This window comes from Lissotriton helveticus, chromosome 6 (assembly GCF_964261635.1).
Source record: "Lissotriton helveticus chromosome 6, aLisHel1.1, whole genome shotgun sequence".
Lineage (NCBI taxonomy): Eukaryota > Metazoa > Chordata > Amphibia > Caudata > Salamandridae > Lissotriton > Lissotriton helveticus.
The window spans coordinates 1,652,759,802-1,652,781,805 of NC_136067.1; the positions used below are offsets into that span (position 1 = coordinate 1,652,759,802).

Genomic DNA, 22,004 nt, shown 5'->3' on the forward strand with positions numbered 1-22,004 from the left:
CCAAAAAGCTTATTAGCTCTTAACAGCCACATTCAGCCCACTTCTGTCTTTGCATTTGCTATTGCAAGTCATCTCAGTTTGATCAATGCCATCATCCACATTCCAGCAAGTCAAGGAAAACCGATGACCTGTGAACCTTGCAACATTAAACGGCATATCATACAACATTGGAAGAGAGACTAAAGTCCTGCTCCTGGCCCACTGTTGACCACTCCTTCACTATCCACATCCCTTGGAGGTCACAACATTGCACTACATTATTGCTTCATGCTCCTTCTACCAATTACCCCAGCCATATCCAGCATATACTATGCTCTTCACTAAGTCAGAGAGAAAACAGCTATTAGTGTATATTACATTTGCCTTTAATAAACTTCCTTGCAGTAAGCACCGGTTATGTTACGAGCATTTGTTACATGTGCTATCAACCGCAAAGTTATCCTGGTGCTGTAGCAGATGTCAGTAATAAGTCTGCCTAGGGTGAGTGCAGCAAGGGGTTAGTCGAAGAGCCAGGTCTTGAGCTTTTTTCAGAATTTCAGACGTGATGAGGAGACTCCGATGTGGAGGTCGTGCCAAGCAATAAGAGTGATGTACAAGAAGGTCTGGCCTCCTGATCCTGGCTAGGTGTCTGATGAGGCTGGGAAGTTAGATGTGTCAAATCAAAAGTTAACAAGAAGTCCAGAAGTATGAGGGCTGCTGTACCCCCCCTGTCTAGGATCAAGCGGTGGTCAGTGTCTGCAATGAGTACTGTTTCTGTGCTTTGGTGGGACATGAAGCCTGATTGCAAAGCATCGAGGAGCTGGTGATTGGTGAGGCATCAGTTGATAAGCTTTGCTAGGACCATGTTCAGTAGGAGGGAGATCGGTCGGTAGTTGGCAAGCATTGAGTAGCCGGCATAGGGTTTCTTGAGCAGAGGGGTGACGGTAAGAAGTTTCCAGGTGTCCAGGAATCTGGAAGAGTCGATGGAAGTGTTGAGTATCGATGTTAGCGCTTCTCTGATTGGGTGGAGGTCTTTGCTGAAGGCGTGGTGGAGGCAGGGGTCTCAGGGTAGACTGATGGTTGAATCTGTGGTGTCACTGGGCCATGCTTCGGTCATTGGTCACGAAGGAGAGTTGGGATGCCAAGGAAATGCGGACTGGGTGTGCATTGTAATTGCCGCAGATAGTGGTGAATTAGTTGCTGAAAAATTCAGCAAGCATATCGCAAAGGTCTTGTTCTTGGGTGATGCTGCTGGCGGCAGCGGGATGCAAAGAGAATTTTTGGACAATAGCAAAGACCTACTTGTTTATGCAGGCATCAATGTGGTGTGCAGTGGCTGTGTGCTTGGCATTCTGGATCTGCTGGTGGTAGCATCTTAGTGCAGATTTGAAGGTGTCTTTGTCCTTGGTGCCTTGGGTGGTTCTCCATTTCCGGTCCATTTGTTTGAAGAGGTGTTTATTATGAGTTCTTCCATATACTAGGTGGCATGTGTTTGGGACCTTGCTTTGGTGTTGCATTTGAGGAAAGCCAGTGCAAGCAGTGATCCAGCTGTTGAAGTTTTTTTATGGCCTTTGGTAGGCTGCTGGTATGGTCGGGTTGGTATGCAGAAAGGGCGAGTCTGTTTCAGCTATTTTCCTCCAGTTCAGATGGGCAGGCACTCTGTATTTCTATTAATGGTGATACAGCCATAGGCAACAAGAACATCAAACACTCTATAGCAAATGGACCCCACATGATCTTTCAACGCACACAATAAACAAGTAAATTATCTTCCGTAGTGCTATTTCTAATTGCAGATTCCTCATTTTATAATGTCCCCAAATGCCAATCTGGAAGATATAAACAACATTGCTCCCATACACTAGAGGTGGTGTGGCTCCGGGTTGACTTAATCGTGCCTCGAGTGACGATGGAGTTGCATTAAATTGCCAACCCTTTAAACAAGCAGAATTGGAGAGGCTTGTGAAAATTCACCTTCTAAGGCAATGTAACCTCCCACATTTAGAGAAATAAAAAAACTGACTTGCTAGCTATTAAACCCCCTAAAGTCTAGCATTTATCCACAACATGGTTGAATATAGTGCTCCAAAGCAATTTACTTAAGGAACCGTTACTATTGAGTAGCAGGTGCTATCGAAATAGTGGTTTACTTTGTTCTCATTCACTGTAATAATATACAATCAGCAAGAAAGGAAAGTAAGTCTTTTATTTATCAACATTTTCAGTAAAAAGTCATTTTCATGTTGGCAACCCCTCCCATCAATATAAAAACAACTTTGTTAGTACGTGCATTTCATATACACAAATATTTTAACATTACTCTTTATAAATTGGTTATACACATGATCAATGACAAATTAAAATACATACTTCTTGGAACAATTCTGGTCCAAGTAATAGCTACCTATTACAAGAAAAACAATAATGTAGGTGTTTAACACAAGGTGGGAATCGGAAGCCAGTGTAAATATAGCTATAGGCTTTTGGTTTTTTAGGCAACATTACTCATGGTTCCCATTAACATTTCTCCTATCATTGCAACCAGCTTAAAGATAGGATAAAAGTTCTGGGCATAAAACCTATAATTCATGCTTACTTCCTGATACATGCAACTGCTAGAGCTTCTTTTTACACTACGGTGCATATTAGCATTTCAAGCAGTAAATATTATATTCCTTTTCCATTTTTCGATCCTCGTGTAGGTGCAATCACAAGATCGCAAATGCAACATTCTTTCTGTAACGTGCATCAATAGCACATTTACAATTCAATGGTACGGAGACTTATTAAAAAAAGCAAACGACAAATTGCTCTAAATAAATTGCACACCAAAACAAAAAAAAGATTAATGCACATGGGCATGCTACCAACACCCAGGTCAAACCCTGGTATCTTGGTGGCACAATCAATTTGGAGAACTGCATTTACCAGTGCAAAAATGTATGCAAAATGAGGTAACTTGCTAATTTTGCAGAAATTATATATACAGTACAGCAACTTTCCTAATCTACTTCTACAGCTGTGGCTAGACTGGACTGAATACAGTCAAGCTTACATATTTCAAATATTGCACAGAAAGGTAAAAGGCTATTAAGAGGTACTGTGGTTTTGATCTTGATTTACAGCGGACAAATATGTTACAGTACTTGGCGGTGTCTGCTGTTTTATGCTTCTCATGCAGATTGTTTAAAAAATGGCCTATAGACAGAAATTGTATATTTATCTAGCTATAACAAATTAAAAGAAACTTATGAGCCTTAAAATCAACAGTGGAAAATAACGCTAGTAAGGAAGCCTTAGTTATTGCTTTATTGAAACCAAAAAACAAACCAAAGTGAAGGTTTAGCACCGCTGATGAACATAAAACATCTTCAGATAAAGCAGCGTTGAGCCGGAGTCAGCCTTCATTTGCTGTCACCAACTAGCACTGGATGGCTATCTATGCCATTGGTTTCCATAGAGAACCTATTTATATCACAGCCTTCTACAGACATACTATTTTCACCATTAACTTGCACATGAGCGTTATTTACATCAACACTTTCCATACTAGTATTGTTCCGCATACAAAATGATGATGTACACGTAAAATGGCTAACAGAAGGGCACACACAACTTTTCAGAATTCCTTCAGGTAATTCTCTCTTCAGGCGCTCCAGCTGCTCCACTTGGAATATGTTTGGTTGTTCTGGATTCCAATCATAAATCCTGTCAAAAGGTAGGAGGATTTATCAAAAATAAGAAAGTGATTCATGTACACGTTTATTACATACATTTCCCCTTTCTGAATCCATGCAGTTCAACAAGCAAAGACTTTCTTCAACAGCAGAGTCGTTCTAAACCTTTTCTGTATATAGCTCTGCCTCATCCGGAAATGTGTGTGCCCTGCATGAAACAAAGACCAATAAACCCAAGCGTGAAAACGTCTCTGCTTTTGATTTGAAGGCTTTCTATCCTATTCTTGTATTTGCCCTGCACAATTTTGATTCGTGATACTTAATCCAGTGTGGATGTCAGAACTTGTTCCTTTGCTGTGCCTCTTTCTCCTTGCCCCCACTTCCTCCACCCGCCTCTTCCCCGTCTCAGCCCCCACCCAGCATTCTCTTCCGTGCTCCATCCCAAACCACCAAGACCTCCTTGTTTACTTTTTTTGGTGGCGGACGGCTATGCTGAAATTATTTTCTGAGCACTCTTAACATAGCCGCCGGTTCACGGGAGATATCTCGGATAGCATTAGGAATGCCAATAGATGGTATGGCTGCGAATTTTTACTCTGCCAACACTCGTTTTCTTTGAATAAATAAGTGAGCTGTTAACCCAAATTTGTTTTACAGCACTTCTATTCATTTCTAATGACTCGACTCTGTTTAATAATAATGAAAGGAATTGTAGCCGTCTAAAGGCATGATTTCGTTGTGCAGTCGTTTTCAAATCAGAACATTTAACCTATTTAAAATGTGTGCTGACAAATATAAATTTCAAAGATCATCACATGATAGAGAATGACTACCTTCTTTTTGAAAGGGAGCCAAAACAGGGTCTCTTTTTAAGTAGCACAAGTATACAGTAATAACAAGTCATGGTGAATGTTTCCAGTATTTTTAATATTCTAGAAGGTTCCAACTTCAGTCAGACTGATCTAAGTTGACTACGACTATGTTCACATTACTCTAAAACATTTCGGCTATCCGTGAGCTGTGTTGAAAAAAAAGGCATGGATAGATTCACAATGGAACAATAAAATGTACCTGTCATATATTAACCCATCAACGCCATACTGTCGCATCAGCAATCTATTTTCAGGGTTGTTCGTATCATCACCCCAACAAAAAATAACTAGGCCTTTCGCTTTTGCCTCCTGGATATATGACGGATTCCTTAGTAGGTCTTCGGTGTGCACATTGAGGCCCTACGAAGTAATACAAGGAAATAGAACTACTTTAGCAAAACAGGCATACATATTTAGAACATATGGGTGTATTCAATAAGGGCAGATACTTTTCTTTTTTAAAGGTAAATGACATGTTAATGTATTTCAATACTTGGCAATCTAGTGTTCCTATGACAGACGCGCCACCTGCCTCAAAGTTACTTCTCGCTAGCAATATTAAAACAAGCATTGGAAATGCAATAGATCTCATTTGTTTGAGTTAGAGATATTGGCACTGTAAATGGCAATGTCTTTTGCCTATGTGTTATGGAGTGTATGTATGTGTATGTAGTGGAATTATGTGGGTTGTATTGGAATTGTTAACTGTGGAATTGTGTGGCGTTGACTTGTGTAGTGTGGAGTGGAATTATGTGGCATGGTGTGCAGCGGAATTATGTGGATAGTAATTATGTGGTATTGAGTGTATATCTATTTGTTGTACAGGGGTGTGTAGTTTAGTAAATTTGAGTCGAGTGTAGTGTTCTGGAGTTGTGTTTAGTATAGTGGTGTTGATTTAAGAGGAGTATTATGGTATGTAATGGATTTGCATGTTGTGTTTTGTAATATATGGAGTATAGGGTTGTTTATTTGAAGGGTGTAGGGTTGATTGCAGTAAATAGAGTGGAATATAGTTTTTGAGTGTATTACAGCATTGTTAAGTTGTACTACGCAGGACTCGAGTCTTACAGCATTTTCAGGTAGTGCAATCATTTTCGAACAGCTACCTACCCTTTATAATGCCCACCTGTACTTTACTCTAGTGTTGAGAAGGCGGAAACCACTTTACCTCTGAGATAAAGTTCTGTGATTTACGTGCACCACAAAGGCGATAGAAAATTCCCCAAAAATAATACATTTAAGAGTCCATCACATGGCAACAGACAGTATACAATGTCTCATTCCCACGCCACAGACCATGGTGGCGCTGTCTGTTTGATTTTGAGATGAGGAAAACAAGTGTTTAACAACTCACAATATATTGTAAATAAATAATATCTGCTGCCATGCCACTCTTATAGTTGTGGGTGGCCAAGAATAGGCTAAATTGTAGGAGTGCGATGGTTAGTAACTGTGTTGGTATTGTCACTGGTAGTACTGGCGGAGGCATAGGAGCCTCAAGCTACAGTGGCACCCTGAGAACGTACTTACCTGGCACTTCCTATTTTACAAATTAAGCTAGTCTCCTAGAAAATTCGGTATCAGGCTGGTGCAGGCCACTATTAAATCGTTGCCTCTGTCTGTCTTCGTGTGAGATCAAGCGCCCTCAGCTGCGTCCACTGATGGAGGGGTGACCGGCTTTCAGCCAACACAGGCTGGTAATCCTCACAGAGTACATATGAGGCGTTCAAGAGGATTTTAAACCCCGCCCACTAAAAAAAATGGAATATCTCTTTTCAGTACCCGCAATCCACACATAGTACCTGCACCTACACATGTATACACAAATAACATGTACACACTTGTGCTTGTTTTTTACATCATATTTGTTAATAAGCTGACGTGGCCACTAGAGAGCTCAAACTGGAACTTTGAAATTACCCATTGATTTCCTCAGTAACAGCATTAATGTGCGAGTTATTTTAATGGCAATATAAAATAGGTCTTCTTCTGTCCTCCGTTGCCCCCTTTGTCCCACCTTGGCTCAGCTTCCACATCATTAAGGGTGATCATCATCAGCTGCCATGGCAGGGGAATGGAAGGATGTGGCAGGTTTTAGGAAAAAGCAGTGGTAGACTCTTCAGCTAGGGAGATCTAGCAATATAAACAAGAACAAACTTCAATAAAAATAGATCACTAGTTGAAGTCGACAGAGTGAGGGGGGGGGCGGAAACAGAAGATGCACTGCCAGCCTATCAGCCTGGCCATCGACGTGTACTCATGTATTCTGTGGGTGAACGCTCTTAATGTGCTGCTTTGACAGGATAATTTCCCCTCCTGACAGGTCGCTAGTGGACAATTACATGGCCTGAATGGCACATTTTACAACAAAATTCTCGGCAGGTGCGGGGTTAGGGCATCTGTGGAGTGGCCTCCACAGGTGGTACTGTGGGCACCTGTGGTGATCGGCCTCCACAGGTGGTACTGTGGGCACATGTGGTACTGTGGGCATCTGTGGTGAGCGGCCGCCACAGGAGGTACAGTACACCATGGTGGCTTGAGCTGCAGGCCCCTGGGGGCGGTGGAGAGGGCATGGTGGGGGCGGAGAGCACCGGCCTTTCCCTGCTGCCCTTATCCTCTCATTATATTTCTATCAGCATGTATAGGGGAGCCGGCCGGGTGGGTGTCTGGAGGGAGGGGAGTGCAGGCTACAGCTTTGGAAGCGGCTCCACAATAGGCAGTGTTCTCTCTGTTTAAAAGTGTGTTTATCCCTGAGTGGCCCGGGGGGGCTGTGCTCTGTCAGCAATGGGTAACTGCCCTCATTCTCATGCTAATGATGGCCGTGGAGCTGAGGGGCCTTGTACTTCTAAAGCCAGCGAGGCCCGGGGGTACCGCTAGGAGGAGAGGGAGAGGGCGAGAGCGAGGGAGGGAGGGAGGGAGAGGGAGAAAGGGAGGGAGGGAGGGATGGAACCAGAACGAGACTCACAAAACAGAAGAGAAGGCACCAGAGTGGGACAAGGCAGGGGAGGGAGACCAAGATGCCGGGTCAAAGATACTGATGGAAAGACTAAGGCAGAAGGGACAGCCTCGGAGAAGGACTGAGAAGAGACAACTAAGCAGCGAGAGATGACATATTTCACGAGGCACTTATGCACGTTGTGGTGCAGGCTCTACCTGTAAAAAAAAAATGTGTGTACTCCGTGAAAATGTGGGAGGCAGGGGCACATCTGGGGCAATTGTGACACCTGTAAAAATGTGCCGGGCGCGGACGTACACCCAGCATCGCCAGGAAATGGATATCAGGGCTGCCTCTCCCCGACGGTTTTGCATGCCACTGAAAGCGATCGCTTTCGCTATTTTAAACAAACAAAAAAGCCTGCGAGTGGTGCGCACGCGTCACTGCGAGGCATAGGTCTTCAATTATCGCGCCCGTGTCTGGCCTGGATAATTGAAGACATATGGGCTTTGGTGCGCGTAACAGACACCAATTGGCCATAGGCGGAGCTATGCGACCAGCTATGGCCTATTGCGTGTTCTGGTAAAAAACAGCACGCAACCAAGCCCAATCAAAATGGACCATAGGAAATGAACACGCACAAGCGTGTAGAATTTCCAGGTCCATTTTGAAAACCCCTACAAAACGGTTTGCCTGCGCAGTGCATCACTAGGGCTCGCCCTAAAAAGAGAAAAAGAAAAATTGGTTTAAGAGATTTTCCAACTTAAAAAAAAATAGCAATTCTAGTACCACTACTAAAACAAAATGAGAGATAAGGAAAAGCGAGGGAGAAAGGGGACTAGGGATAAAGGGGGTGAGGGTACAACATAAACAAACGTCACAAGCATTATCATTCAAAGTCCGACATCGGCACTGAAGGATAACTCGACCAATCAAAACACCGAGAACAAAAAGCTCCCAGGTAGGACAAACGAGAAAAGAGAGGAACGCCACTGGAGGCAGGTAAGTCAAGAAAGCCATTTAATTGAGAGCACGGGGACTCGCCTAAAGCTCACTACATGTATATGTAATAAATTGGAAACTACAGGTCATGCCAACAGAGATAAAGCCGTTAGTAGTGGAGACCTAAAAATGGATATTACCTGTGGGTCATCAAGAGCAATGTATTTATGTCTTAAACTTTTATAGATCTTACTGTACATTCATCATCTCCACAAGAGGCAGACAATATCAGACATTAGGTACTGCTAGAACGATGTCGATCATGACACCACACACTTGTCAGCATATGTGACATGTCTCCTAGAGCTTTTGAGTTTCCCCAGGTTCATGCATGAGCAGCTCTCCTAGTCCAGATTTTTGCTTGAATTCTGGGGGGTGTAGCTCCATATCCCATTATAAAGTTGGGGGAAGAAGTCCCGGAAGGGAATGAAAAAATTTGGACTGGATATCCTACTCACGTATAGACGCAGAAAACCGGAGAACTCTGGGCTCCATGAAGATGGAAATTAACGCACAAGGAGCCACTTTTGCCTAGCTTTTGCAGAAACTATAAGAATAGCATGGGGTTAGGTAAAAATCATTATTGTAGGAATCCTGACCCCGGGGAAAACGGGAAGAGCAAAGAATCTGTTTGAAGTATCGATAAGAAAAACTGCCACCAAGGGATAGCAATTTGTTTCAACATATAATGAGTCTTCAACTCGAGAACACATGAGCAATAAATTCCCAAGGATGGCAGGTTAAAGTAACAATCTAGTTAGAGGATGAGGAAGTGGCTCCAAATATATGCATTGACGAAGCCCATAGGCCTCGCCTTTGAGACCTATTGGCTATGCCAATGGTTTTTAGTCACGCTGCACAGCATCCACGATTCTGTAAAGTGTGGCTAAAGTAAAAAGTAAAATAATAAAAAAAAGTTAAAAAGCATTTGATGCAGCCTCCCGGTCAGTTTGTACTGCGTGAACCAAGGAGATGCTCCCCCCCCCTTCCCCCTCCCCCCCGTTAGCTACCAATCCTAGTGGGCAAAACATGGGGGTTGGACGAAAAGGGAAGCAATACAAAGGAGGATTGGGGATGCCAAGGCAACATGGGAAGGGATGACGCAGCAACGTGCGGGAAGCCTGGAGGGGGTGTGAAAGCAACAGCGAGTCTACTGGAAAACACACGCAGTTTAAGTGCTTTAAAAGCAAGCAGTGGAAGCAGCGATGCCAGCAAATCAAAGCGATAGAAGTGGCAATGCTCCATGGGAGGGACAAACACAAGACTGGCAAGCTGGTACACGAATAAGAAGCAGGCAAAGGAAAGCCAACGAATGGTAAGCCATTGAAAGGATCTCAGCCTCTCAGTTCTTGGCAAGCCATAATATGCCTCTCGTGCACGCGCTGTCTAGTAGACTTGAACTAAAAACTGATAAAGGATTAGACAACCAAAACTGGCCTCAAGTTGAGCATCAAAAACAAATGTTTCATAAAAGAGTGAATGATGTCAGAGATAGCTGGTTCTTCCAGCAGGGACGAAGTATCTGCTCACTCTTTAGTAGAGTGGGTGTGAGCACCCCCTATTTGGTAAGTTTTTCCCAGACTATAGCATAGACTACAACTGCTAATTATGTGGAAAAGTACATTATGCCCTCTTAAATCTGACAAAAAGGGCACAAATGTTGCCCATTCATCAATATTTTCTTTTATACTAAGAAACTGAGTAGAGGGTGGGAGGACAGGGAGCAACCTATGGGTAAAAAGAATATCCACCAGAAAGAGCTCTATTGAAAGCAAGTAACTTGTTCTTGTGACAGCTACTTCTAACCGCAGATTGCTCAACGTCATATAGATACCAATGCAGAACCTAAATAATGTGGAGAGTCTGTGGAGTGGACTGAGACCAAAATACCTTGAAGAACCGAGTAGGTGAAGTGTAAACCCTACTTGACCTGGCTGCTTTGTGAAAAGTATGTACTAATACCCACATTGCAGCCTGGCACTCCTCCCACCAAGGCAGTTGTAGAGGCCTTGGCCCTGGTGGAATGGGCTCTTAAACCTTCCAGAGGCTATGTCTTGGCCAATACATCACAGATCTTAAAACAAAAGATTATAGACACCAACAGGGTCCTCTTCCACACAGCTTTCACCATCTTTGATCCTGACAACTCTACAAGTGTTAATAGTCTACCCTATGGTCCTTAGTACAATCCAAGTAAAAGCTTAAGCCCCTTTTATGTTCCAGCCTCTTCTCCTCTTTCAAGGAGTGAGGGCTAATAGTAAGCTGGTAGAGTGATCAACTGCTCAACTTGGAAAGGAGTACACAAAGAGGTAACCCATTATACTGTAGGACCTGGATGAAACATGATACAGAAAGCAATCGTCCAAATGGAATTTCTACAGATATGGCAGTATTATTAGCATATCTAAACTCTAAATGGGTAGTCTCACAGCTCCAATCCAAATGTCAGGTGAACATAACATTCAACAAAAGGTTGAGTGTCCTGAGATTGCGACACAACAGGGTTGCATTGAAAGCACCTGAAATGGACTCATGCAACAAACTAACAATTTAAATGAGGAATACCGTCTCCAAGTCAGAAGACGCAAATACACATCAGCTTGAAAGGCATACACATGAGGAATGTCAAGACCAAGTTAAAGTTCCACTGTGCCATCACTAACAGTTTGGGAGGGAGCATGTATGTCAAACCTTTAATAACAGTCATCATAACGTGACTTAAACAAGAAAGGTTATGGCAGCAAATGTAGACAGGCTCAAAAAAGTAACCTTTTGCTGTGCCCACTGTAAGGACTTGCTGGGCAAAGATAAAACTAAAGTTCATCTGACAGGTTTTCCTGTAGAGGGTCAGTGCCCTAAGCCCCACATCAGCTTACAAATTGATGTCAATGCCCAGCACAGATGGATTTCACAGAGGGGCATCTGGCATCGTGGATACCATACACCTCAATCTCCACACATTAAAGTGTCATTTGTAGATTTGGGTGGAGAACACCAGCTGCTGAGACTGGGGGTCCTCCTGAAGTGATGTACAAGTTACTTATCTTCGGTAATGATGTATCTGTAAGAGACATAGGTTAGTAATAGATTCCTTACCTTAGAATTTCCCCCAAGAGTCAGGCTGGATTCGGAGATTTGTTCTTAGCAGTACCCCTGCCCATCAGTAGGTGGTGTCGGTTGACTCCGCGTCCATCGTCAGCATCGTGTTCGCCAGGATGACATTGCGGTCTGACACGAATTTCCACACCAGAAGCGCAGAGCCATACAAGACACTGACCACTGGTGTGCCACAAGTAGGGCCCTGTAAGGGAGTCCCAATCCCTAGAAGTCAGTTCGCAGAGCGGGGAGGATGGGTTGGGCGGTAAGGAATCTATAACTAATATAGGTCTCTTACAGATACATCGTTACCGAAGGTAAAATAACTTTTACATCTGAAAGAGACAGTTCTAGATTCCTTACCTTAGAATAGATACCCCAGTAATACCAACCCAGAAGGAGGGTCTGCAAACCAAGTTCACACCAGAAAGTCGTGGAGGACAAAGGGCAAAATAGCTATCCCTCCGGACTTGATGAACAAGTTACTTATCTTCGGTAACAATATATCTGTAAGAGACATTAGTTATGGATTCCTTACCTTAGAATTACCCCCAGGTGTCAGACTGGTTCCGGACATTTTTTCTTCAGAAGCACCCCTGCGCGTCGGTAGGGGCATTGGTCGACTCTGCGTTCATCATTTGTGTTGTGATCGCCGGAATGACATTGCAGTATCTGCGCGCTGACATCTGTTCTTTACTCGACATTCCACACCAGAAGCGCAGAGCCATGCAAGACACTGACCAAAACTAGGGCCATGAAAGGATGTCCCTTACCCTGTAAGTAAGTTCACAGAACAGGGGAGGATGGGTGGGTGGTAAGGAATCCATAACTAATATATGTCTCTTACTGACATATCGTTACCGAAGGTAAGTAACTTTATCATCTGAAAGGGACTACCAACCCCAGAGGTGGGTCTGCAAACTAAGTTCACACCAGAAAGTCCTGGAGAACTGAATGGCCAAAGAAGCGGTCTCTCCGGACTGGACTGTCCAGGCAGTGATGTTTGGTGAACATGTGCAATGAAGCCCACGTGGCAGCCTGGCAGAAGTCATGAAGGGGAACTCCACGTCCCAAGGCAGTAGTGGCTGGTGGAATGGGCGCGCAGCCCTGCTGGAGGTTCCTTTTTCGCTAAGGAATAACTAATTTTGATGCAAAGAATGGCCCATCGAGAGATGATCTGCTTTTTCACAGCATGACCTTTCTTGGCGGCCATATAGCCAATAAAGAGCTGATCATCCACCCGGAGTTGCTTTGTGCGATCCAGATAGAATGAAAGCTCATGTTTTGGATCCAGACAGTGGAGTCTCTCCTCTTTAGAAAAATGCGGGGGAGGGAAGAAGGTGGGAAAAGCGATGGTCTGTCCTATAGGGAAAGAGGTAACCACTTTGGGAAGAAAGGAAGGCCTGGTGCGAAGGACAACCTTTTCCGGATGAACAGCCAAAAGGAAAGGAGGTTTCGAAGAAAGAGCCTGAAGCTCACTCACCCTGCGAGCAGAGGTGATGACAACCAAAAAGGCAGTTTTGAGTGTCAAAAGTCTGAGAGGACAGTTATGTAGTGGCATGAAAGGAGCACACATAAGTTACCATAAGTTATGTCAGAACAAGATTAAGGTCCCACTGGGGCATTACAAAAGGAATAGGAGGAAACATGAGAGTAATGCCCTTAAGGAAATGATTTAAAATAGGGGGCTTGAAAAGAGAAGGGTGATCTGGACACCACGATAAATTATATACAAGCACTCTTTATTAAAAGGTCGCCATTGTTTCACTTGTCGATTTGATTGATTTTTTAACCAACCAACAAGGTAACATAATACCCAACATTGTTCCCACCAGCTGCACAGGTACCCAACTTGCCCTGGTACGCCATTGAAGATAATACAGATAATTTGCTGTGATACACACCAGCATCACAAGTATCTCTTCAGCAAAGAGAACTACTCTCAGTTCGGACATATGAAATGTAACAACTAGACAACTTATTTTCCGTTTCAATTCTATTTTGAAACAGGTAGAAATCCAATACCAACAATATTCTGCAACAAATATCGGTACGTAAGGTGTGAATGATTTAAGCCACACATTAATTTTAAACTCACCAGATATTAAAAACAGATCTTTATTCCCATCACAGATTCAACGATGTCCTACCACATTTCTATCCTGCCCTGAAGAAGACCTTGTACATAGTGATGGTCCCACATTCATAAAGCGGAACGCGTCAGCATTTCTTAGCAGTCCAGAGCTAAAGAAGACACTAAGGGACGCTGTTTGATTCAGCCAGTAGAGCCGGACTGATCGGACTCACAGAGCTAAAGTGCAAATTAGTCTCTGGCCCCTATCAGGACCCCAAATATAGAAATGTGCCTAGAACAGAGCGGGATCTAGTTCTGGCACGGTAAAAAGTAGGACACTTAACGATTTGGGAGAGACACTTAAAGATTTGGGAGAAATACATAGATACAGGAGATTCCCCAGACATGAGTGCAGTAACTCACAATAACGTCTGAAGTGAACTAAACCACAATTACGATATATGGGAATATTGTATCTACAATCGTTCTGTCTGTGTATTAATGTTCTAATAATGTTTTTTCACTGTGTAATATGTATGAATGTTTCAATAATGTCTCTCATTGTACAGTACATTTATGTCATGTATATATGTATTATGTTTGATGCTCACCATGAAATATAGATGAGTTTTTAAATGTACTAGGTGAAGGGACACTTAAATGTTAAAACGTTTTTGACAAAGACAAAAAAGAAGTACCTAGCATGAAACCACAGAGTCAATGAAAGGGAGATCTGTGACTGAAGGCCTATTGTGATTGATGGGGTCAGAAGTAAAACTGCTGTTGATCCTATCCACAGGAGCCCCTGTGCTGCGCTTGGACCAAGTGCCCAGAAGGATGCCCATGAGGGTCTCATTGAATGGCAGCAGGGGCTCCGAAGAGGTCGCTGATGGTTGAAGCACCTCCGCAGGAGGTTAGTCCTGACCTCCACTGTAGGAAGCTCAAGGTTCAAGGCCTCCGCCACCCTACCCAACACCACAGCGTAAGAGGCACCGTTCTCCATAGCTACAGTAGGATGAGAAAGCAAGGCAAGGTCTGGAGAAGTGTCCAGACCACTGGCCACACCCAACACCTATCTCCGGTCCTCCAGTTTCTGCGTTCACCAAGCCAGAAAATAACTTTGTTACAGGCTTGTTCCTGTGTTTCTATTTGATTTTCCTGCAAAGGTAGAACACAGACCATAACCAGGACGTATGGGGAAGCTTCGGTAAGTAAATTGAGGATCGTGGTGCTAGGAATCTTATTTGACTTGTTCCATGTGGCTCTAATCATATTACGTGGCGGTGTCACACTGTCTATTGCTGAAGAGAGACAGATTGCCAATCAGATAAGGACGTTATCCGTCACGCCACAATTAACTTCCAGATCGTCAATAGTAAAGGCTGCAGTTTCACTTGGTGAATCAGTTACAGGCAATCGGGGGAGGGCATTGCATGATGACGACATGTACTTGGTAAGTTGTCCAGTAAAACATGCTTTGTGTCTATTAAGGGAAAAAGGGTCAGCATGGCCCTCTGCTTGCACATGCCAATAGGCACAGTTTGAGTTCTATGTAAAGTTGCTAATAGGGCTTTGATTAATGTCAAGCGTTCTGTTAAAGGTAACTGGTGGTTTGCAAACATTTTGGAGAATTTAGTGCATACAGTTTCTATGTTAATTGCTCCTGTTGACATGTAACCCACTTCCTTCTCGGCAGAAGCTAGTTTAGATTCAGGCCTTACCCGGGTGGCCTTCTTGTTGTGTTTCTCTTTTTTATCAACCAGTTCAAGAGAGGTGCTGGCATACTTAATATTAACAGATGGGCCAAAATCATACTGTTACTATCTAAGGATTCAGCCTCAGGAATAATATTAGTGCAGAAGGGGGAGGATGGCCCATTGGAGGACACTCCAGAGGTTTTTGCGTTCAGCTATGGAATGCAGCTGCCACCATTCCAGCCCCATGGCACGCTTCTTCCAGGCCGTACCCACTTCCCAAGGATAGTCTAGGCTCAGTAAGGGCTTTCGGTTGATGCAACCCCATTGGCCCTCTCCAGTATTTATTCAATGCTGGTTGGTTTTTGAGGTTGCGTGGAATTTCCAATGGTTTTGCTTTTGCCCATGGCCATAACACTGTAGAAGGGGAGCACTTACCGAAGGGGATTTACAAAAGTTAGTTTGGGTATTGTCCTCAGCAGAGGGGTGAGCCAGCCTGGCCGGGTGCAGACAGGCCCGCTCTTGACCCAGGCATGTCCTGCACAGTATCTCCTGGGACACTTTTGTTGCACCAATGATTCGAAATGTGAGGTCCCTCCTTTTGACCGAGTCGCACCCCAGCGAGGCCCTCAGTGCAGCACTTGAAGGTGAAGTCAATGTGGGCTTGCACGACCAATGAGCAAGGCTTTGAGAAGGAGGTCAAATACGGAACTACACACCGCCAAAAGGACATTAAGTGCCGCCACTCAATCAACTATGATGGAGGTGCGAATTTTGCAAGCCTAAGTGCAGTATACTGCCCAGTTCCTGCGATAGAAGATACTCTGAAGCACAGGACATATGCTCATGCCTAGGAGTTCCCTGGCCAACATCTTTGCCACTAGGATGACTTGGGTTTTGTTGTTCCTGATCTTCAGAACTCCTGAAAGAAGAGGCAGCAGCATGAAGGCTTACAGGCATCCCGAGCTCCATTCTAGACTGAAGGCACCCAAAGAGAGCTGCTTGGAAACTCAGATTGGAAAAATACTGACATTGTATGTTCTTTGTGATGGCAAAAAGATCAAGCCAGGGTTCACCCCATTGCTGGAAGATGCCCTGCTCCATCTCAGGATGCAATTCTCAATCATGGCCAGCTAAGTGTCTGCTGCTAAGTTTTTCTGTCCTGGCGTTTAAAGATTCTGCCAGGTTGTTTACCACCGGAGAAATTCATTGGTGGGTCAGCTACTTCCAGAGGGGCAAAATCTCCTGACACAGTGTCCAAGCCCTCTCTCCTCCCTGCTTGCTGCAGTACCACATGCTGGTAGCGAGCCCCTTTCTTTGGAATACATCACACTCAACTCCAACAAACTGATGTGGAGGTGAGTCTATGCCCAAGACCACACACCTTTGATCCACACCTCTCTCAGAAGGCCTCCCCAATACAGCCAGCAGTGATGCATCTATGACCCTGTCAGCATTGGGTCCAGTAGCCACCACTGTAGATCTTTTGCAGGCTGCTCTGAAACCTGAATACAATCCAACAGATTTCCCGGATGTTGAGCTTACTGGGATTGGATGTCCCACTGTAGAGTGGCATTTTCCGTCTGGTATGTTTGGCCAGCAGGATACAGGAACCAGAAACTCCACAACTCTGTCATCTACACTGAAATCCAGGACAGAGTCTCAAACACCGAGATCATAGCCCAAACGAACAAGTTACTTACCTTCGGTAACGCTTTTTCTGGTGGATACAGTATCTGCCTGTGGATTCCTCACCTTGTGAATATCCCCTGCGCCAGCAACATTGGGAATCTTGTAGCTCTCCACGCCGACGAGGACGTAGACGACGTCACAAAGGCACGACTCCGCTCGCGACCTCGCTGACATCACTGGACCCATAAGAGAGCCTCGTCGGCGTGATGACGTCAGTTCCGCCCTTTTTTCCGTGCCCCCGAGGCACACAGACGGACCGACATAAATAGGTACAGTATACACAGTATACAGTATTCAAAACAACACACATGGTGTAAAATCAATGCAAAAAGCAAGAACAATTAAACATCCCGTTGGAAGAAACAACTATAACATAACAAGATTACAGGTATAGAAGAGTGGACAAACGGGGAGGCAGGTGGGTCAGTGAGGAATCCACAGGCAGATACTGTATCCACCAGAAAAAGCGTTACCGAAGGTAAGTAACTTGTTCTTCTGATGGATACATCTGCCAGTGGATTCCTCACCATGTGAATAGAATCCCACAGCAGTCCCCACTCCCGGAGGGTGTCCACTCCCCTATACCAAGAAATCCTGAAGGACAGAACGCGCAAAGTGACCGTCCCTCCTCACTTCGGAGTCTAAGCAGTAATGCTTCGTGAAAGTGTGGAGGGAGGCCCAAGTTGCCGCTCTACAAATGTCCTCTACAGGTACACCCCTAGACAAAGCAGAAGTAAGAGACTTTGCTGTAGTAGAGTGAGCTCTTCTACCCTTTAAAGGTTCCTTACCAGCCAGGGCATAGCAGATCTTGATGCACAAGATAATCCATCTGGAAAGTGTGCGCTTGTGCACCGCTCTTCCTTTCCTGCAGCCAGCAATTCCAACAAAGAGCTAGTCGTCCACACGATAGTCTTTGGTCCTATCGAGATAAAAGCTCACCACCCTCTTAGGGTTCAGGCGGTAAAGCCGCTCCTCCTCCTTGGAAGGGTGAGGGGGAGGAAAGAAGGTAGGAAGGGTAATGGACTGCCCCAGATGGAAAGGAGTTACCACCTTAGGCAAAAAAGCATCCCTGGTTCTGAGAATCATTATTTCAGCATGAAGGGTCAAGAATGGGGGTTTCGAACTCAGAGCTTGAAGCCCACTTACCCTCCTTGCCGAGGTAATTGCAACCAGAGAAATAGTCTTGAAAGACAGTAGTCTCAGGGACACTTGCATGTGCCATGAAACTAGGGCCCTCAAAGAGAGATACCTTAACCCTAGATAACGGTTCGCAGAACGGGGAGGATGTGTGGGGCAGTAAGGAATCGAACACTAACTACTGTTTCTTACAGATATATCGTTACCGAAGATAAGTAACTTGTGCATCTGAAAGAAACAGGTTAGTGTTAGATTCCTTACCTTAGAATAGATACCCCAGCAATACCAACCCCGGTGGTAGGTCTGCGAACCAAGATCACACCAGAAAGTCCTGGAGAACGGAAAGGCCGAAAAAGCCATCTCTCCGGACTTGGCTGTCTAGGCAGTAATGCTTAGCAAACGTGTGCAGCGAGGCCCACGTAGCTGCCTGACAGATGTCCTGCAAGGTGACTCCCCGTGCAAGGGTTGAAAGGGAGAACCCAATCAAGTAGGATAAGACGAGATTTAAGTCCCATTGAGGCACAATAAAAGGAGTAGGCGGATATTTGTAGGTAAGACCCTTAATGAAACTTAAAACAATAGGTGACTTAAATAAAGAGAGTTGGTCTGGCAAACAAAGGAATGCCGACAAGGCCGACAAAATAACCTTTTACAGTAGCCACAGCAAAACCCTGCTGGGCTAGAGAAAGAGCAAACTGAAGTATGTTGGATAAACGGGCCCTTAAGGGGTCAATAGACTTCTCCCCACACCATGAAACAAATTTGGACCACCTGTAAGAGTAAATTGACTTGGTGGAATGCCGCCTAGCCGATAAAATAACATCCACCACGTCAGGCAGGAGAGAAAAAGAAATCAGGTTGCCTCCAGGTATGAAGGTGTAAGCTCTGGAGGTGGGGGTGTAGAACCTGCCCCTGCGACTGCGAGAGGAGGTCTGCCCTGAGAGGGAGTCTGAGCGGCGGGCACAAGGAGAGGTGGAGAAGATCTGTGTACCACACCCTTCTTGGCCAATCCGGGGCGATTAATATGACTTGGGCCCGGTCTTGGCGAATCTTCCTCAGAACCCGAGGAATCAAGGGTATGGGAGGAAACGCGTAAAGGAGTTGCGAGCTCCAACTCAAATGAAACGCGTCCCCCAAAGCTCCCTGCATAGGATACTGGAGACTGCAGAATGACGGGCAGTGAGCATTCTCGTGAGTGGCAAACAGGTCCACCCGAGGAATTCCCCACGTCCAGAAGATGTGACGAACCACCTCCGGATGAAGCCTCCACTCGTGGTCGGCAGAGAACTGCCGACTGAGACTGTCTGCAAGTACGTTCAGAACTCCTGCCAGATGATTTGCCGTCAGACAAATCTGATGGTCCTGAGCCCAGGACCAGAGCCTCTCTACAGAGACAATGCAACCCCACTCCTCCCTGTTTGTTGACATACTACATCGAGGTAGTGTTGTCCGTTAGGACTTGAACTGACTGACCGCGAAGGGAAGGGAGGAAGGCTTTGAGCACTAAACGTATTGCCCGCAACTCTAGAAGGTTGATGTGAAGCAACCTTTCCTCTGGAGACCAAAGACCCTTGATCTCCAGTTCTCCCAGATGAGCACCCCACCCTAGAGTGGATGCATCCGTTATCACCATGGCTACCGATGGAGGTAAGTGGAAGGGCTTTCCCTGAGACATATTGCCTTCCACTCTCCACCAAGATCGATCCGCTGCAGCTTCTCTGGAGATCCTCACAGACTCCCTGAGATCTCCCTTGTGCTGATACCACTGCCTGCGGAGGCACCACTGGAGCGCCCTCATGTGCCAGCGTGCATGGTTTACCAACCGAATGTAGGAAGCAAACAGACCGAGCAGGCGAAGGACCTTCAGGACTGGAACGACCGCTCCACTGTAAAATAAGGGAATCATTTCCTGAATGTCGAGAATCCTTTGAGGAGGAGGGAATGCTCAACACACAGTAGTGTCCAGTACCGCCCCTATGAACAGGTTGCGCTGAGAGGGTACCAGGTGAGACTTGGGCACATTTATCTAAAACCCAACTTGTACAACAGCTGAGTTGTCACCTGCAGATGATGAAGCACCTTCTCTGGCGACCAAGCTTTGATCAGCCAGCCGTCCAGATAGGAGAAAACTGGAATCACCGTTCCTCTGAGATGGGCTGCCACCACTGCCATCACCTTGGTGAAAACTCGAGGTGCAGTAGTAAGTCCAAACAGGAGGACCGCAAACTGATAATGTTGCGACCCCACCGTCAAACGGAGATACTTCCTGTGCGACTTCAGGATCGGGATATGAAAATACGTGTATTGCAAGTCGATCGACACCATCCAGTCCTCTTGCTGCAGCGCTTGAAGAACCTGCACTAGGGTGAGCATCTTGAACTTTTCTTGCTTCAGAAAAAGATTCAAGACCCTGAGATCCAGGATTGGACGTAACCTGCCAAACAACCAAAATCGTCTCTGTAATAGCTTCATTAAAAGGAAGCAAGAGCTCAATGACTGTAGAAGGAGAATGAAGCACCTCCGTCAGAATATTGGACTTAAATTCTGTAGCAGGGAGTTGCAAGTTCAAAAGATCAGCAGCCTTACGAATCACAACATGGTAAGGAACCACATCCTTGGAAGGAACATCAGAAGGAGGTGAAAGTTGCCTTTCTGGAGATAAATCCAAACCACTTGCCTCCCTTAGATCTTCAAAAAGGTCCTCATACTCATGAAGCTCTCCTTCCTCCATCTCATTTTCTCTACAATGCTGCTCCTCCAGCAATCCCTGAGCCTCACGTCTGGAACTCACCTTTGGGGCCAACTGAGTCGTACACTGATCCGATGGATTCGGAACCGGCATCGAAATCGGATCCAGCTGCGCCTTCCAAGTCGAACGAGGCCGCGCTGATGGCGCCGGAGATGAAGGAATCGACGTCTGCGCCGGGGTCGACGTTCCCAGCGCCGGAAAATGCCATGAAGGAGCGGCAGGAAGAAATGGCATGAACGGAGCTGGAGCATAAGCTTGTGGAATTCATAAATTTAATGCCATAGGACCCATGGGACCCGAAGGTGCACCAGAGGGGTACATTGCCCTCGCAAAGACTCCGTACATGGCATTAAGGTAATGCGACGGATCTTGCCCTGGACTAGGAAATGGAGGGTACTCGCCTGGCATAGGCGCCACCGGATTCGGGCCAGTTGGCGCCGAAGGTGTATCCACCGGAGTCGATGGCCTTTCAGGTACAGGCACCTCTTTCACAGGAACCAAAGAATTTACCGCAGAAGGCGAAGGATTCGGCGCCGGTGACTGCGCCGGCGACTGCTCCGCAGATCGCGCCGGTGAATCCACTGGAACAACAACTCTCACCGGGGATGGAGAGGGAGATATATAGTCCTTCCGATGTCTATGATCCTTCGAGGTCGATGACTGAACTTCCTCAGATCGGCGCCTCTTCTTCTTATGTTTCTTGGACTTTGAAACATGACCGGACGTCAACTTCGACCCCGACCTTCGATTTCCTCCGACCTCTCTTCTCTTTTCGAACTTTCGCCATAAACAGTTTGGCTTCCCTTTCTTTCAAAGCCTTCGGGTTCATCTTCCTACAAGAAGAACAATCCTCGACATCATGATCAGATGACAAACACCATACACAATCGTCGTGTGGATCCGTTATGGACATATGTCCACCGCACTCCCTGCAAGGCTTAAAACCTGATTTTCTCGAGGACATCCTTGAGAAGAAAGAAAAAGAGAGAACAGGATACAACTGGAAAAAATACAAAGTAACAAGCTACGGAGAGTCCCAGAAACCGTTGGCGTCGACGGCGCGGGAAAAAGGGAACCGATGTCATCACGCCGACGAG

At 45.5% G+C, this 22,004-nt stretch overlaps 1 protein-coding gene across 3 annotated transcripts in view; it reads right to left on the minus strand.

Annotated features, from left to right (window-relative positions):
- Positions 1-2,167: 2,167 nt before the first annotated feature.
- The window catches only part of GPCPD1 (glycerophosphocholine phosphodiesterase 1), a 733,645-nt gene continuing 713,808 nt past the window's right edge, over positions 2,168-22,004 (minus strand). For all 3 annotated transcript variants that reach the window (XM_078649507.1, XM_078649508.1, XM_078649506.1), the window contains 2 exons: positions 4,728-4,888; positions 2,168-3,687 (listed from right to left, as the gene is read on the minus strand). In XM_078649507.1, the coding sequence (XP_078505633.1) occupies positions 3,384-3,687; positions 4,728-4,888 (465 nt within the window). In that variant the 3' untranslated portion in view covers positions 2,168-3,383. The remainder of the gene's footprint in view (positions 3,688-4,727; positions 4,889-22,004) is intronic.